The sequence below is a fragment of the Haplochromis burtoni genome, unplaced genomic scaffold, assembly GCF_018398535.1.
Source record: "Haplochromis burtoni strain Fernald_Lab_line unplaced genomic scaffold, NCSU_Asbu1 Contig_761, whole genome shotgun sequence".
NCBI classification, from domain to species: Eukaryota; Metazoa; Chordata; class Actinopteri; order Cichliformes; family Cichlidae; genus Haplochromis; species Haplochromis burtoni.
The window spans coordinates 134,290-150,618 of NW_024583122.1; the positions used below are offsets into that span (position 1 = coordinate 134,290).

General features: G+C 45.7%; 2 protein-coding genes across 3 annotated transcripts in view; one reads left to right on the top strand and one right to left on the bottom strand.

Annotated features, from left to right (window-relative positions):
- tfam (transcription factor A, mitochondrial) overlaps nt 1-2,045 on the top strand; it is an 8,140-nt gene extending 6,095 nt beyond the window's left edge. The window contains exons 5-7 of the mRNA XM_005950245.3: nt 63-158; nt 743-799; nt 884-2,045. Of these exons, the coding sequence (XP_005950307.2) occupies nt 63-158; nt 743-799; nt 884-1,162 (432 nt within the window). The 3' untranslated portion in view covers nt 1,163-2,045. The remainder of the gene's footprint in view (nt 1-62; nt 159-742; nt 800-883) is intronic.
- A 316-nt stretch (nt 2,046-2,361) lies between these two features.
- zgc:171971 (uncharacterized protein LOC569690 homolog) lies at nt 2,362-11,551 on the bottom strand. Of its 2 annotated transcripts, none has more exons than XM_005950240.3 (8): nt 10,799-11,551; nt 9,695-9,741; nt 9,469-9,623; nt 9,256-9,389; nt 8,471-8,567; nt 7,684-7,955; nt 6,597-6,746; nt 2,362-3,373 (listed from the first exon to the last, which is right to left on the bottom strand). In XM_005950240.3, exons 1-8 carry the CDS (start codon nt 10,976-10,978, stop codon nt 3,233-3,235), a joined length of 1,176 nt encoding a protein of 391 aa, XP_005950302.1. In that variant the 5' UTR covers nt 10,979-11,551; the 3' UTR covers nt 2,362-3,232. The 2 variants fall into 2 exon arrangements, with proteins under 2 accessions (XP_005950302.1, XP_005950303.1); XM_005950241.3 differs by having other exon boundaries at nt 9,256-9,374; nt 10,799-11,550.
- Nucleotides 11,552-16,329: the final 4,778 nt, after the last annotated feature.

A 16,329-nucleotide genomic window follows, 5' to 3' on the forward strand; every position in this document is an offset into this window, starting at 1 on the left:
TGTGTGTGTGTGTGTGTGTGTGTGTGTGTGTGTGTGTGTGTGTGTGTGTGTGTGTTTTCCAGGAGTTGACAAACCTGGGGAAGCCCAAACGTCCTCGCTCTCCTTTCAACATCTTCATGTCGGAGCACTTTGAGGAGGCTAAAGGAACTACGTCTCAGGTCAGGAAGTGCACTGATCGAGGGTCAGTGTGACCCTGATTTAAAAACCTGCAGCAGGTATCAGAGTTTCAGTGTTTGGTGTTTATGCCGGCACGCTGGCGCGGCACAGATGACTAATGATGTGTAGTGAAGTCAGCCGGTGGGACGTTACCCCGGCAGCTTCTCTCCGTCTGTCATGTTTGATGTTTGCTGGGAAGCTTCTCTTGCACTTTACAGTAACACCACGTAACATCAGCTCCTGTAAGATGATGTGAGGAGCAGGAGGCGCTAGTGTGAGCGGAAAAAAGATTAGCACCAGTACAAATGAGGTCATTTTATATGATGATGGTATGGATGCGTTTTCCATATCAGCAAACACACAGAGCCAGAGTTTCTGACATGAAGTGCACCTGCAGAAACTGGACTAAATGGAAATGCCAGTTTGAGATGGAATACAGATTCAGGTGAAACTGGAGCAGCTGTCAGGGTGCTGATGCAGCACCCTGACAGCTGCTCCAGTCATTTCTCTTGTTCTGTGTTGGTCAGCAGCTAAGCAGACACTGCAGGGTTGTTTTGGCCAATAGTTGCTCCTGTCGTTGTTTCAGGCTAAGATGAAGTCGCTGTTGGAGGACTGGAGGAATCTCTTCAGCCATCAGAAACAGGTCGGCAACACGCACCTTTCATCCTTGTAGCTGGAATGCTAATGAGTGCTGTCGGGTCTTCTGACATTTGTATTTGTGCCACAGGTCTACACGCAGCTCGCTGAGGATGACAAGATTCGCTACAAGAATGAGATGAAGTCGTGGGAGGACCACATGGTGGAGATCGGAAGAGAAGACCTGATCCGAGAGCGGACCCTGTCTACCAAGAAGAAACCTGCTGCGAGAGCCAAGAAGGCAACAAAGAAGGTAATAAAGAAGGCTAAAACTGTGAAGAAAGCCACGGGAACGTCAAAACCCTCCAAGAAGACCACAAAAAGCAGATCAGCGAAAACTGTCAGCCCGCCGTCCACCAAGAAGACATAAGACGCGTCCAGAGGAGGTGACAGGAGCTGTGATGGCTCGGGCGGAGCTCGGCCTCGCTTTTCTCTGACTTGAAAGCCAGCTGTCTCAGCTGACAGGACAGAACTTTGATAACCTTCAGACAGATCCGCATCATTGATGTCTCCAGATAAACCGCGATGGCAGCATTTGTAAAAAAGGTACCTGTGAGTTCGAGTCCTTCCCTGTGATGCAGACTCACTCCTCCAGGCTTAGATGGAGTAGTAAAATACCAAGTTTGACTTTAAAAGTGTGAGAGCCAAATGAAGCAAGCCTATTGGCGTCAGAGCGCTGACGTGTACCGCTGTGGTGTTGACAGGAACAAACTGGTTCCTGTTGCCGTCCTAGAACACCTGCAGGAATAATGTGGGCTGCATTTTTTACTTCAACACATCCACACAAAATCCTACAACAATGAATGAGTCTGAATGTGTCCTGTAAGGTCCACTGATTCTACCTGAACCTGACATAAATCCATACTTGGTGCTGGTGAGTGTGCAGCTTTAAACGCAGCGCTCGGGGCGGTCCCACATTTCCTCTTGAGATCAGAGCACCGCTGTTCACATGCAAGAAACCTGACTGAATTTTAGTGTCATTACTGTCACGCCTGTTGCTTCAGTAGCAACTTTAACGTGTGTCCGTGACCCTGAATGAAACCAGCTGCTTTACACTCTGTACTCGGCTAACGTCCGGTAACATTTGGTCTGTTCTGTTATTATGAAGAGCATAGTGTAGTACTGATAGCTGCTTTGTGTTGTAGAGTGTACAGTTCTCTGTGCTGCCATGTTCATCCTGCTTTATTATGTCTTTCCTTGTATGGCGTTTTTTTTTTTCCTCAATAAACCTTCGTATACACTTTTCTTCTAAATGGCCTGAAATGATTCTGCATGTGTGCATGAAGCCCCCAGTGTCAGGCAGGATACAACATGTCAGCCGTATGACGACGAGGTGTTTCAGTGATCCATGTTACTGACTTCACCTTTCAGGGCTTTGTGGTTCTTTGTGTGACACATTCATGCAACATTTGAAGTTTCTGGCTCAAAACATGCGTCGAACAAATGAGGAACGCTGTGACTGACGATGACCTGCTGTCCTGACAGGCTGGTTGTTCTTCAGCTCGTTTCCTGAAACGCTGTTACGTTCGTGGCCGAGGGGTAAATCGAAAGTAGGAGCCAAAACAGCGCTTTTCAAAATGCTATGCAGCCATTTATTGACGTCAGCAGTGAGCAATGCCAAAATAACAAACAAAGCTCTAACGGTCCCCAAGCTTCCCTGTCAAATAAAAGTCAACCAAAAACAGTTTATATAAAGTTTTACTTTGACAAACAGACCTGGGTTCAACAGAAAGGCTTCTCGCTCCGACCAGGCTGCTGCACTGGACTACATACACACATGTACAGTGGACGGGTTACAAATGACCTCATTTACGAAGGTCAATGTCCTAGCACCAGACACAAATCAGCTGATACTAATATACCAGCTGGCCACGTGTTCAGTCAGACACTCAAAGCAACACTCAGTAACAGGCTGTTGGGTGGAGGAGAGAGGGCCAGGTGGTGTCATCTGGTGGTTAAGTACTTGTTGTTGAATCCAACCACTCAGCAGGCACTAGTCCCCATTAAGACACACCCATGTGTCTGAGACCCACAGCCATCCTCTGGTGGGAGGAGTCTGTCACACATCCTGGGTCATTGCAGAAGCTGCTCTTTAAATGGGAAAAACCCTGTGGTGACATTTTTACTACAGCTCAGCATCCAGATACTGTACTGCTGCATCAGGCCTTGTGACAGTCCGTGTGAGTGACACACTATGACGGTCCTTGTGGTCAGCAGGCTGATGGTTCATGGCCCATTTTACTGCACTGATATCTTCATCCCAGAGAGGGAAACGTCTGTGTTTTAAAAAGATTCATTTCAAAGACTTCACATGATTTAAACACAGATGCATGTTACCTTGATGGTGACTCTCAGCAGTGTACTCTCAGACTGTTCTTCCCAACACATTTACTGCAGTTTCTCCTCCTACAGTGTCTACGGGTCACCTGCAGGGAGACCCTCAGGGGCCCGGAGGCTGCTGTGATGCAGCTTGGCCCAGTAAAGCCTGGAAGTCCGGAGATAAAACCAGTTTGTGATGAACGTTTCCCAGCACCATCATATCTCCAGTCCGCCCATCACACAGACGCACAGACACCAGTTGCTGCAGAAAGAGGGAGAGATGGCGTGTGAATAGGTAGTGACGTAACGAATGGTTGTTTTCCTTCACCGTGGACGCCCGTGTGTTGCTGTCAGTGCTGCTCCTCAGCCTCTGAGCAGATACAGTGGCTTGCTGTATTACGCACACGCCACTTTGCAGTTATTTATTTGTAACACGTTTGGAATCACGTATGATTTTCGTTCCACTTCTCACGTGTGCACCACTTTGTGTTGGTCTTTCGCCTGGAATTCCAATAAAATGTGACAAAATGTGGGAAAGTTCAAGAGAGCCGAACACTTTTGCAAGCCACTGTATGTTCTCTGAATGTGGCAACCTTCTTCAGAAGAAGCATCAAACAGTGTGTACTGGAAGGTTTCAGATAATAATCAACTGTACTGAAGGACATGAGGTTTGTGAGAAGTATTTTAAATATCAGTGAAATGTTTCCTGTCTTCAGCTTTGACAGTAGGGCCAACGTTCACTAAGAACACCGTGAGACGCCTGAAGCTGATCCTTCCTCGTGTGGCAGCTTGACTGATATCATTCAGCCAAGGCTCGGGGTTTGGTCTAACGTGTAGAGAAGGACGCCCCACCGAGGATGACACAGACTGATCACATCCTTTCAAAAGGGTTGAACTTTGATCCCAGCCACAGAAACAACAACGCTACAGCTGTAGAAGCAGAGCAGCAATGCAAAGCCAGCATCCAACATCAGCATGGACGAGAGGGAGGCACTCACATCACTTAGTAATGACAACAACATTGTGACAAAGCAGAGGAGCAGTTGCAATGCTCTTCATTTGTCCCATATGTGTTTACCTTTTTTTGCACATTGTACACATTATTCTGTTTCTATGTATTTGCTATGGTTTGCTATTTGTCAAGTAACATTGCTTCACTCACTATCCCGGGTTTGTTTGTGGAAGCGTTTTGTTGCCGGCAAATCAAACATTCTGCAAATTAAGACAAATACTCAGTTACATGTTTCTTTATACTTTATTATGTTACAGATTAAGTCATTTGTTCATACTTACTTTGTCTTTTCAGTCTCCATGAGGGTCAGGCGTGGCGAAACGCCCGCCTGGCATTTCCTCATTTTAAAGTCCTGATGATGTCACACATGACATCAGCAGATCAAACCAAGTGGAGGGGTTTGTTTTTCCACAGAGATGCTTCCTTTTGTTTGCGTTAAGGTTTAAAGGGATTTGTTGAATGTTTTTCCTTTCGTTAAGACTGCCATTTAGTTGTGTAAATGTGCATATTAGAAGTCTGTAGAGGTTTTGTGTAGTCTGGGTAGAGTTTTAGATCCCTCAGTTGAGTGAGTGGTACTGGCTGGGCAATTGGAGGGAAATTGATGGCCCTATTTAAAGCCAGTCTCTACCAGATGCAGGAGAGAGGAGAGGTGAGCTGTGTCACCAGAGCCATGTTATGTTATGTTATGTTAATAGAGTTTATTTGGGGAGGAAGTTTTGTTAAGTTAAATTAAGTTCACTGTAAATAAATTGCTCACCTTGGAAACCTGAACTGTCGGCATAGTCTGCTTCCCTACCACCTTCCTTGACGTTCGAGTCTGACTACTTCACAAACATCAACATCCTTCCAGTAGACAAGGGTAGGTGCACAGTTCTGCTAGACCAGAAAGACTAACAGGAGAAAATCTACTTATGAGCCCCAGGAAGCATTCGGATCAGTATTTAAGGTCTGACCCTCGTCACTGAATGGAGCACAACCTGGGTGTCAACACAGAGCCATGCAGACATACACTCATCCCCCCTCCCCTTCCAAACGCCTCCGATGCTTACGGTGGCTCAAAGGGGAGCAGCACATATGCTGCAGGCCCGGATGTGCTGTCTACACGGCTCTCTCCTTTTACTCATCCCTGTTGCTTGTCATGTGTTTCTATGGTGTATTAAGAGCTTTTCATGTGCTATGCGCTGAGGTGATTTTTTTTCTGTTCTCAAACTGACCTCCCTGTTGGAGCTCAGTCTGGGGGGAGTTCTTTTTCCTCCTTGTCCTTCCTCATGTTGTGCATTTTTCCATTGTTCGGTTCTGGGTTGCTGCTCGTGCTGCTGACCGGCCAGCTACCTACCTGTCTCCCCAATGATGTTTGGGTATTGCAAGTACGGTCGGCACGGTCAGTCTCTTAATTGCCCCTGGGGGATAAATAAAGTCTTCTGAATCTGAACACCATCCCCACAGAGACAGCAGCAGGGAGGAACATCAGGTCAACAAGGCCCTGAGTAAACGTGGACATCTGTCAAAGCTGGAGGCAGGGCTGCAACAATTCATCAACATCCATGATACTGACTATAAAAACTTGTCGACGTGTCATACGTGTGTTTTTATAACTGTAATACACTACAGGCAGCTATGGGGCAGTATCACCTATACTGTCTGCCAAGACTGCATTTAATACCAACGAAGAAGAACACAGTGCGACCGGCAAAGTAGGAGGACGGAAGAAAACGGAAACTGAGATTTTAAAAAATGTGAAAGCATTTCACAGAAAGCAAAGTTAAATGCAAACTGTGCAAAGCAGAGCCGTCCGTCCAGCCGTGCACGGCGGAGGTGCAGTGCATGGCTGGAGCTGTGACGTCACCATTTCACTTTTGTTAGCTAATGTGACAGTAAACCATTAAGCAGGAGTAGTTACAGTCTCCTAGTCCGCCCCCACCCCAGCATTCATATTGGTGAATGTGAGGGAGGTGGTGCACCTGTTCCAGCTAACATTAACCATAACCATATAGGAGAGTTAGATGTGTACATCCAGGTGGACGAGGTGGGAGACGCTCCCCGACACTTAGCCAAGTCTCTGTTACAAACAGAAAGTAGAGGTCATGGAGGAAGTGGAGGCATTTAGATTTATTCACACGAGATCTCTCATTAACCAGACACTGGCCAAACTGGATGAGCAACCTCCCCATTCATCCAGAGGACGCCTCACCAGCTCGTGGTCCCCGGTGTCTGCAGCTTTTGGTGTTTGTAACTCACAAATTATACTGCAAAGGTCACATGACTGAAACAATAATAAAAATGTCTAAACCTGCTGTAATACTATGTAAAACTAAAGGTAGTGTCATATTATCCTTTTGTTTATTTGAACTTTTTTTGGTGGGAAATTTGAGCATCATATGTAATCCATGACCACACAGGTCTGACAGATCTGCTTAGGTACACTAGTTAATGATTGCAATGCAAAAATAATGTTAGAACACAAACACGTTACCTGCAGGAAGGAGAATGCAGCTCCCTCCGAGACGTCCATGATGATGTCACCCAGCTTCAGCTCCACCTTTCCTGACTTCCTGATCTGCAGCTTACCCAGAAATCCTTCTGGGAACTGCGAGAGCACAGGACAGCCCTCTTTCACTGCACTCTGAGTGCACGCGCGCACACACACACACACACACACACACACACACACGCACACACACACACTCTTTAGAAGCAGTTACAACAATCCACTGTGCTTCAGTGAGGCTCGACGATGCAGACCACAGATCACGTGATGGTGTTTCAGGCTGAGTGTTTCCTGTGCAGTGGGTAAAATGCGAAGTCAAAGCCACACGTGAGATGTTAGGAGCCCTGGTGTCTGAACCTGACTGTGGCTGATTTGGGGATTCTGAATTAGACACCGGTGTGGATGTGCGTGTAACAGCTTGTTGTGTTAGTACTGTTATGAGTTGGTGACCTATGCAGGGAGTACGCTGCAGCTTGTTTATGTTTTTATGGTCTGCAGGGCAGCGTCCTGCTGGGGGTAGCTGCTGCTGCCTTGGAGGGCAGCGCTGGGTCCACAACAATCTTTATGTGGGTAGCACGGATGAAGCGTTGTTTCAGCCGCTTCCAAAACACCTGAGAATGAACGAGGACATGCAACAAAATCCAAAGGGAGGATTTTAGTCCTGGAATCTGTTCCACAAATCAGTGAATTTCGCCAGCAGCTGCTTTACATAATTTTGTCAAATTAAATTAACATAGCATAACATAAATATCTGTGATGAGAGAGGTGTTCACCGCCTCTGTGCTGCAGGAAACACTTGTACAGCTGTCAGGCAGAAACACTGCTGAGCTCTAGGTTTGACCTCACTGGCACAGCTTAGCCGTTTCTGTCAGCGACCGTTAACTAAGGACGTCTGCAGGAAGAGGACTGCATGCTGTACCACTGTATTAGGCTGGAAGCAGAAGATGCAAACAAAAATGGCCGAGGAGCTTATGGATAGATGCAAACAAAGCTTTCAGGGCTGATGTTAGGAATCGCGCTCAAACATCTGGATGGGTCAGTCCTTTAACAGGTGTTTATCCCGTCTACTCACTTTTGCTTGAAGATGTGGAGTCCTCTTCACTTCATGCTTGCCCTCCTTTGTTGCAGGCGTCTCTGCTGCAGGCCCAGGAGCCAGGTCGACCTTCGCTCCAGACGCTCTGCCTGGCATGCAGTCGGGCAGCTGCATGAAGAAGAGCTCCTCCCTGCCGGACAGGCTGAGATCCTGCAGCAGTTCTACCAGCGACGGCTGCTCTGATTTAGGCCGCTCGGTCCTGCTGGTCCCTGCACAGGACTGAGGTCTGAACACAGTGGGCCTCTCTGGACCTGCCATCACAACACAGAGTGATCACTACTCACAGACAGACATGCAGGAGCTCAGTGAGGACACTGTCTGTCGTCCACCACATCACTCAGTGCAAAGTCAGTGAGCTCTGCTACTCTGCTGCCTGCCTTCATGAAGGCCTCCACCTTCAGCAGCTCTGCAAAGGGTAGCTCATCTTTCCCTCTGCTGCCCACGCAGGTCCCTTCAGCTCCTCCTTTTTTAACTTCCCTTTGCTTTACCCTCATTCATCAGGTCAGCGTGACTATTTAGTGATAACAGATCATAGATCTTCATACATCTACATCTCCTCGTGACTGATCACACCATCTTTGATTAAGAATCATTACTTTCCATTTATCATTCATTGACTGACACATTTCCTGCACGTCTTACCAAACATGGCACATTAACAGTCACGTTATTGTTTAAGTGGAAACAGCAGAGCCTAAACTCTGACGTCAGTGCTGTGACTGAGTGAACTGCTTGTGACGCTGTGCAGCGTGGGAGGTTTTCTCACGTGTCCTGGAGGTCAGAGTGCGACTGCTGGACTGACACAGAGGCAGCTGGATGGGCTTCAGCTTTGCATCATTCCTCAGACCCGGATCATCGATGAACTGTAGGTACAGATGCATAACATTAGTTTCCCAATGGTCAGCTGATTATCAGCTGACTGTCATGAAACACTGCACTCACTCGCAGGCCGACGGTCAGTGGTGCAAACTCTTACAGCATTAAACTGTCTGAACACTGCTCACACACATAAACCTGCTCTGCGGATCAGCTGATGGTGTTACAGACACCTGCTGCCAACAGGGAGGTTGGAGAGTGCCCTCTGGTGGACAAACGATGCAACCTTAACGCTCATAATGTGCTTCCTTGTGTGACGTTTTTTGTTTCCATTTACCAGCCGTTACCAACACATCTGCAAATGTGACCTGCCAATACATCAGGTGAAGCACTGAGGCAATGGTCCTGCTGACCTGCAGCTGAGGGTCGATCCATAAAGATGAAAAGTGGAGCTCTTTGCATCTGTTGGGTTCTTTTAATCTTTTGGTGTCTGTGACGCACACGACTGCATCGGTGCGGTTTCACTGCACATGCATGAACAGGAGGAGGAGGGGGAGAGTTCATACCCTCACACCTTTTTACTTGTTGTAATATGTCAAAACAATGATTTCCAAGTCAATGTGAACACGTTCCAGAATAAACACGAGAAGTGAGAACAGCTAACGTTTATGGGCTCCTGACTACAGTTTTAATTCATCTTTAAAGCTTCACAGGAACGAAACAGGAAGCACTCACATCATCTCGCTGAAGTTTACTGAGTATCTCATCTTCCTCTTCCTCCTTTGTCTCTTTCTTGAGCAGTTTGCAGACAGGAGAGGTGGCAGACTCCTGCAGGTGTGTAGCACCATGCCAGCCTGTAGGCAGAAGCACTGATTGAGCGCGATGAAGAGGAAATGCAGTCTGGAGAAAGACATCCAACAGAATGAGAAGAGGGCTGTGGGTGTGCACCTGTTTTGCGCACGCTGTCAGCAGGACCCTGTTCAAAGATGGAGTGGGACTGGATGGTCTGAGGCCGCTCCTTCCTCCTCCCTCTGCTCTCTCTCCTCCGCTCATTCCTATCTCTTCTCTCCTTTTTCGGAGCCACGTGGATCTCCTCCTTTAGCCTACAGGTGTTCAGGATCATTAAATGACACAGTGCATACACAGATGAAATTCTCATACTGTCGTCACTCACTCGTCTTTACTCTTCCTCACGGCGTGGACGTTAGGCTCAAAGGTTTTCTGTTGGTACAAACCAGGAGAGAAAAGAAACACGTATGTCCTCATTAGGATTCAAACGAGGTGTGAATGCTTTTCTACTCAACTACATGGATATTATTATGAATTATAAACCTTACTTTTAAAACCTGACCAGGAGTTAACAGGCATCAAAGCAAGAATGTGAGCTGTAGCGCTGACCCTGACCTCTTTCCCTGTTTCTATCAAATCCTGGATTAAAAAAAACAGAAAAACTTCCTTTAACTCCCAAACTGACCAAGCTGCAGTCACTGTCCTGACTGCTACTGTCTGCAAATGTTCACAGTGCTAAGTTAGCATTTAAATAACACCTTTAACATACATGTCTCTGTATTTATATATGTGATATATTTCTATTTCTGCTTACATCCTTTTGTAACTTCTGTCGGTGCTGTGCTCCTGGAAACAGAATTTCCCGGAGGAAGCCACCCGAGGGATTAATAAAGTTTCATCTAATCTAATTTAATCTAACTTGTTTCTTCTCTGCATTCATCTGCTTCACATCCATGGCCCATTCAGAGCCCCTGACGAACCTAACTCACATGTTTTGTATTTACACTGTTGTATACTTGTTGGTTTATCTGGAACTGTGAGCGTGTGGTTTCTACGTGTTCTCCGAGTATCATGTTTGTACACAAACGAGCAATTTGTTCCAGTATATATAACACAAACATCTCTATATGAGTAAGTAAACACAAACGAATTTTATACAGCAACTGCGTGCAGATACAGAAACACAAATCAGAATGAACAAATGTGTGCAGGGTTGTTATAGCCTGAGTATTAGTGCGTTACTGTAACACGTGATCAGGGGGGCGGGGCTTGGCTGAGTGGACTGTAGGAGAGACACAACATGCCACATGACCACCGAGTCCCCCCATCGTAACACGATAACGCCATCAGATGTCTGCAGAGAGAAGCCCGTGAACGTGTCAGCAGACTTATGACCCCGGGATTACACTCACGGGACTGTGCTTTATTATTTCCACTTCACGCAAAATAAGCACGCGGCATTATTAACACCGGGGCTGTGCTCGGTTACCTTAGTCTTTTTGAAGCCTCCCCCCAGCGTCAGGTCCCGGGTTCTGAGGGACGTCAGTCTTCCAGGCGGAGGTGGGGAGGTCAGAGTCCTGACCCGGGCCGCGAGTGCTCTCCCCAGCCCAGCCCCGCTGCTCGGGGAGGAGAAGCCGGGAACACTTGCTGCATCCCCGGAGTCGCTCATGTCGCGATACCTGCTGTGCGTCCTCTCAGTATTTTTAATGCGTGTCCTTTCAGCTGTTTCTCACGCAGGTCTGTTAATAAACGACGGCTTTTGTTTTGAAAATAGGGCTGTTAAAATCCGGTATTTGTTAGCCGAGCGCCCATAGCTCATGCCCCACTGGTCCCTCGGTGTGCCTCAGAACTAGTTTGTTTCACTGAGGTAACAGTGATCCTTAGCGGGGCTCCTCTAAGCTAAACAGCAGCTCGTTCCCCTCCGTGTTGTTTCCACGCGCCATATCGCAGCAGGAAGTTAATCCCATCTGGTTGCAAACGCAACACCGTTTGCCGCGGTGATGATAAACAGTGTACTGCGTGCAGATGTCCTCTCAGCCGTAACCGACGGAGTGTCCTGTCGGTGGATGCAAAATAAATCAATTGCAAACAACGGTGCCAACAAAGCACGACGCACTTACTGCACGAAGGCGCTGAAACGGCTGCAACACCGCTTTGCTTTTGCCGCCTGCTGTATTTGTCCCGGTTAAACGGCTCTAATTTCCTTCCGCAGTTCGCTGCTATTGTTCTCAAGCAGCACTACACCAGAGCCACCACAAGATGGCGCTGTCTGCGTAGCTACGAAATGTGACGCATGTCAGTTTCTTTACGGAAGCAGTGGGTCATGGTGCCATTTAGTGAAAGTGGTTAATATATTTTTCACGAGTTATTTTTATAAATATGTTTATATTTATGATATGCTATACAAAAATGACCAGAGATGGTCTTTCCCTCCTTGACTCCGCCCTCAAACCAGCGTTCCTCCCTGTCCAGGATGTTACATCCTCATCATTGAACGAGTGTCCACTGGCCTGTAGGTGTAAATAGGCTGCAGAGTCCTGGCCTGACGAGGTGGCTCTGCTGTGTTGTGCCATCCGCTTAGTCAGAGGTTGTTTGGTTTCCCTGATCTATGAATCCGATACTCCTGACACATACAGGATCACTACAGGTTTTCTCTTAGGCAGCAGTTGTCCTTCTCTCCTGGATCGGCTGGAGCTTTCTTTAGGAGCCTTCCCAGCTTTGACAAAAGTCCAGCTAGGATAACCACATTTACTCGGGGCCTTCTTGATGTTCTTCTGCCTCCCTGGCTGCTGTGTCAGTGGGGATGGTGTTCGCTCTGTGTTGTAGTTTCCTGATGACGCCCAGTTTGTGCTCCAGTGGATGATGAGAGTCAAACCTTAGATACTGATCCGTATGTGTAGGTTTACGGTACTTTTATATGTCCCCCATTACTGATGGAAATCTCACAGTCTAAGAAGGCTAACCTGCCATTTTTCATATCCTCCCTGGTGAATTTGATGAGTCGGTCCACCGAGTTAATGTGATCCGTGAATTGTGGTACGTCCTGAGATTTGATTTTCACCCAGGTGTCATCCACATATCTGAACCAATGACTTGGTGGTGTTCCAGGGTAGGATAGCAAAGCCCTCTTTTCCACTTCTTCCATGTACAATTGGCCACGATGGGTGAAACTGGGGAGCCCATGGCACACCCATGTTTCTGCCTGTAGGACTGACCCTTGTATGTGAAGTAGGTGGAATGAAGACACAGTTCAAACACACTTGGTCGATGCTGAGAGTGGTCCTGCTGCTGAGGTTGGGGTCATCCTGTAATCTCTTACGAACTACCTCCAACGCTTCTGTGACTGGAATAAGTCAAAATGGGGAGATTACTGTTGTTGTTTCAGGACAAACTACCTTGTTTGCTACACTCTGTGTTTATGAGCTAAAAGCAAAATCATTTCCTTGTAAAACTGATTCTGAAGTATGATTTTAGTAACTCAGAGGGTACAGCTGTTATCTCCACATTTCAACCTTTTTCTCCAAATAGAATTACGAATAGAATAATTTTTTCTTAATGTGGACTGATACTCCTTTGAATGAGTGCCGGGGTCCATATGTGGTGGTTGCGGTTCTCCAGCATCAAGCTAACGCTACAATAGTGGAGCAAACATAAAGGGAGAGTTTATCATCTCGTTATATGAGATTGGAAAGCGAACAGAACAGCGTGAACCCACCAAAATAATGACATTTCCTATTTTTGTATTTATAGAATACAATTTATTATCACTTTAAACAGACATAAAAGCATTAAACATATTTTGTTACCTCTCACAGCTTTGTTTGACTCCAGATTTACAGACTATATTTATGCATCAATTGACCACAAAAATTATGCTGCTTCAATCATTCACATGATTTACAAAATTAGTATTAAACATAACTATTTTGGTATTTTAGGAACAGCTAGATTTATAGAAACAGGGACGAGAAATCCTCTTTTAACTACATAATAAAAGCAGAAGCTTAAATGCAAATGTTTGGCTCACCTCACTGTTAAATATTGCATCCCTTTTATACACGGTGTAAGAAATGACAATACTGAACACTAATACAAAACCCCGTTACTGCTGAGAGAGCAGTGAGCACCTCTGAATATTCATCACAGCAGCTACAAAGAAAAGAAAGAGACAAAACAAAGTTACACAAGAGCACAACAGACAATGACACCCAAAAACAACCTCCGCCCCACCTCAAAAAAACAATTGCTTCATGGTATCTTAGGAAAGGTAACCTTTTACACAGATAAGATATGACTTTACAAGACTTGGATAAAACTGGATAATGTACTAGATAATGTCTGATGTCAGGGTTCAAGTCAGCTGATAGCTATCGCTGGGATAGACAGAGATCTTATCTCACCAGTATACTGCAGGGACAGCTGAATTCACCTTCAACTTAGCCACCCTAGCAGAATCCAGTCATCTTTATTGCAAACGATTAGTTTTTAGTCCAACAGACAAAAGGCTGAAAATGTTTCCATGTAATAAACGTTAGGCTGTGTTCAGCTTCTGTTCAGACTTCATTAAAATGCAGCTGTTTCATTGTGACTGTACACCGCGGACACCAGAGAAATGTTCTTGTTTCCTTTCAGTCTTAATCACTTGACATTTATCAGTAACAGTAACATGTTAATGTACTAAAGTACTAAAAAGTACTTCATGTTTCACATATAAGTTACTGAGACCCATCTAGTGCTGGATGAACCCTGCTGAACAGAACAAAACGGAGTCATGTGAGCATTTACCTGAAAGACTGCGAGCTTGCTCTCAGTGTTCTGCATCCATCAAAGTAACACAAGTGTTTACTTCAGCAGTGGCAGTAAATAACCTCCAGGCAGCGTCTTGGTTCTGTGGTCACGTTAAAAGCTGCCATGCTCTGGTCCTAACACATGATGAACATGATAAAGACATGCAGCACCAGCTGAGGTTTCTCGTGTCTCTTAAACTGAACTTTTTAATGCACGTTGGTGAAATAGTTTAAATCATAAATTGTCTTTGAAGACTGTGTTTGGTGTAAGTCTTGAAACATGTGGAAACACTCTTATCATATCAAACTCTGTTGTCGGAGGTAAAATAAACTCAACCTACAAAAACAGTGTTTCTCCAGGTTCCTTCTACTTTCAGAGTCAGACAGCAGTGTTCAAGTGTCTATCATGTAACGCCGGGTTGATCTGCTATGACAGGTTTGAGAATATAGACGATAGAACTGAAAAGCATGGCTGGATTCCACCTGTGACATTTCACGCGAGTCTCGTGTATTTTGTTCAAGTAGACACTGTAGAGACAGACAGAACACAGCTTATTATTGATACGAAGAAATTCTCCAAAAAATGTTCAGTCATACCTTTAAAATCATCACGGTCCTTCAGCCCAATCAGGAGTGACATACCAAAATTACTCCAACACTACATCAACAACTGAAGCAGGAGGTCACAGAAGAACTCAGTAAACTGCAGGACTCATGCCACTCAGAGTCAACAATAACAAACAGGATGGGCAAAAATGGTGAAAACCACTGCTGCCCCAAAACAACACAAATGCTCGTCTCACATTGATGATCCTCCCAAAATTGTGGGAAAACTTCTGTGGACTGACACGACCACATTTAACTTTCTGGTAGGTTTCTTACTTCTGGTTTAAAATGAACACAGCATTACAGAAACAAGGAAATTACAGCAACAGTCAAACATGGTGGAGGTAGTGTGAGGACCTGATGATAAAACTCTTTTGAAATAAATTTGCTTATTTAATTATTGTGTTATGATTATAGCGTTCAGCTGTGTTGAAATCTAATGAGTGTGGAGACATTGGATTTGATTAAAATCATTTACATTTACTCTAAAACTGTACAGTGAGTCCTGGGGACTGTACGGTTAAGCATTCAGATTTTACTGGGGCCACTTATGTTGGTTTTATCTGTTAGCTTTGAAAAAGGGGCTGGCGATGATGGTGAAGGGTGGAGTAGCATAAAGGGCTTTGACCCCATCCAGGGCCATTTTATCCACATTAGGTTGTAGTCCCAGCCTTCGGCGGAGGTGAGCAGCAGCTTGTTCCTGGTAGATCCTCTGAAAAGTGACTGTTCAGAGATCTGTAGTGAGGCTGCAGAGCAGGCAGAGCTGACAATCAGACGGAGAGCAGAAAGCCAGGGGAGCAGCAAAGATTTAGACAGTGCTGTAGTTTTACCAACGATCCACTGTGCTCCAGTTTAATGTTTCCTGCTTTTGTAGTGACTTCCAGTAATATACAAGTATGACCAACACTCCAGGACGAAAGAGAAACTGTTTTGCACAGTGTTAGTGGATACACCCCGAATGAATGCATTTACTTTAAAAGGCATATCAGTCAGTACTTATCTGCTCATAATCACGTTTTAAACCTTTGCCATTGGATTGAGGAGCTATGACAGGGAAGGTATGTGTGTGCATGCTTGTGTGTGAAGAGCCTGGACGCTGACAGTTAAACTGCAGCAGGTCAAATGGACTGAACTGCCAAAGGGGATTTTTCCTTTGAAGCTTCTTGTAATCTTTGCATATTTAATTAATGGTTCTTTGACATTCTTGCCCTTTGGCAGCTGGGACACATTGACGTAGGGCAATTCTTTGAAGTGAGCTTGCCTGATGAATCCAGCCCATCAGCTCCACTGCACTTGTGGTTCTAGGATATTTAAAAGTAGAATGAAAGAGGGCCCAGCGGTTAAAGCTGGAGAAATCTCTGTGTGCAAGGCTGAAACTTGCACACAGAGACTCAGACCTGTGAGTCTCTCATGGAAATGGGTTTCAGCTGGAACACAGCTCGCTCTGCCATCCACAGATCACACATGTGAACACGATGCAGACACTCTGCTGTCCTCTCTGGACCAACGCTCATTTAAAATGGACTGAGGCAAAGTGGGAAACTGTTCTGAGGTCAGCCAAAACGACATGTTTGGACTAAAGACGGGAGGAAGAGTCTGCTTTGTTACCAGCACTCAGCCTTCATTG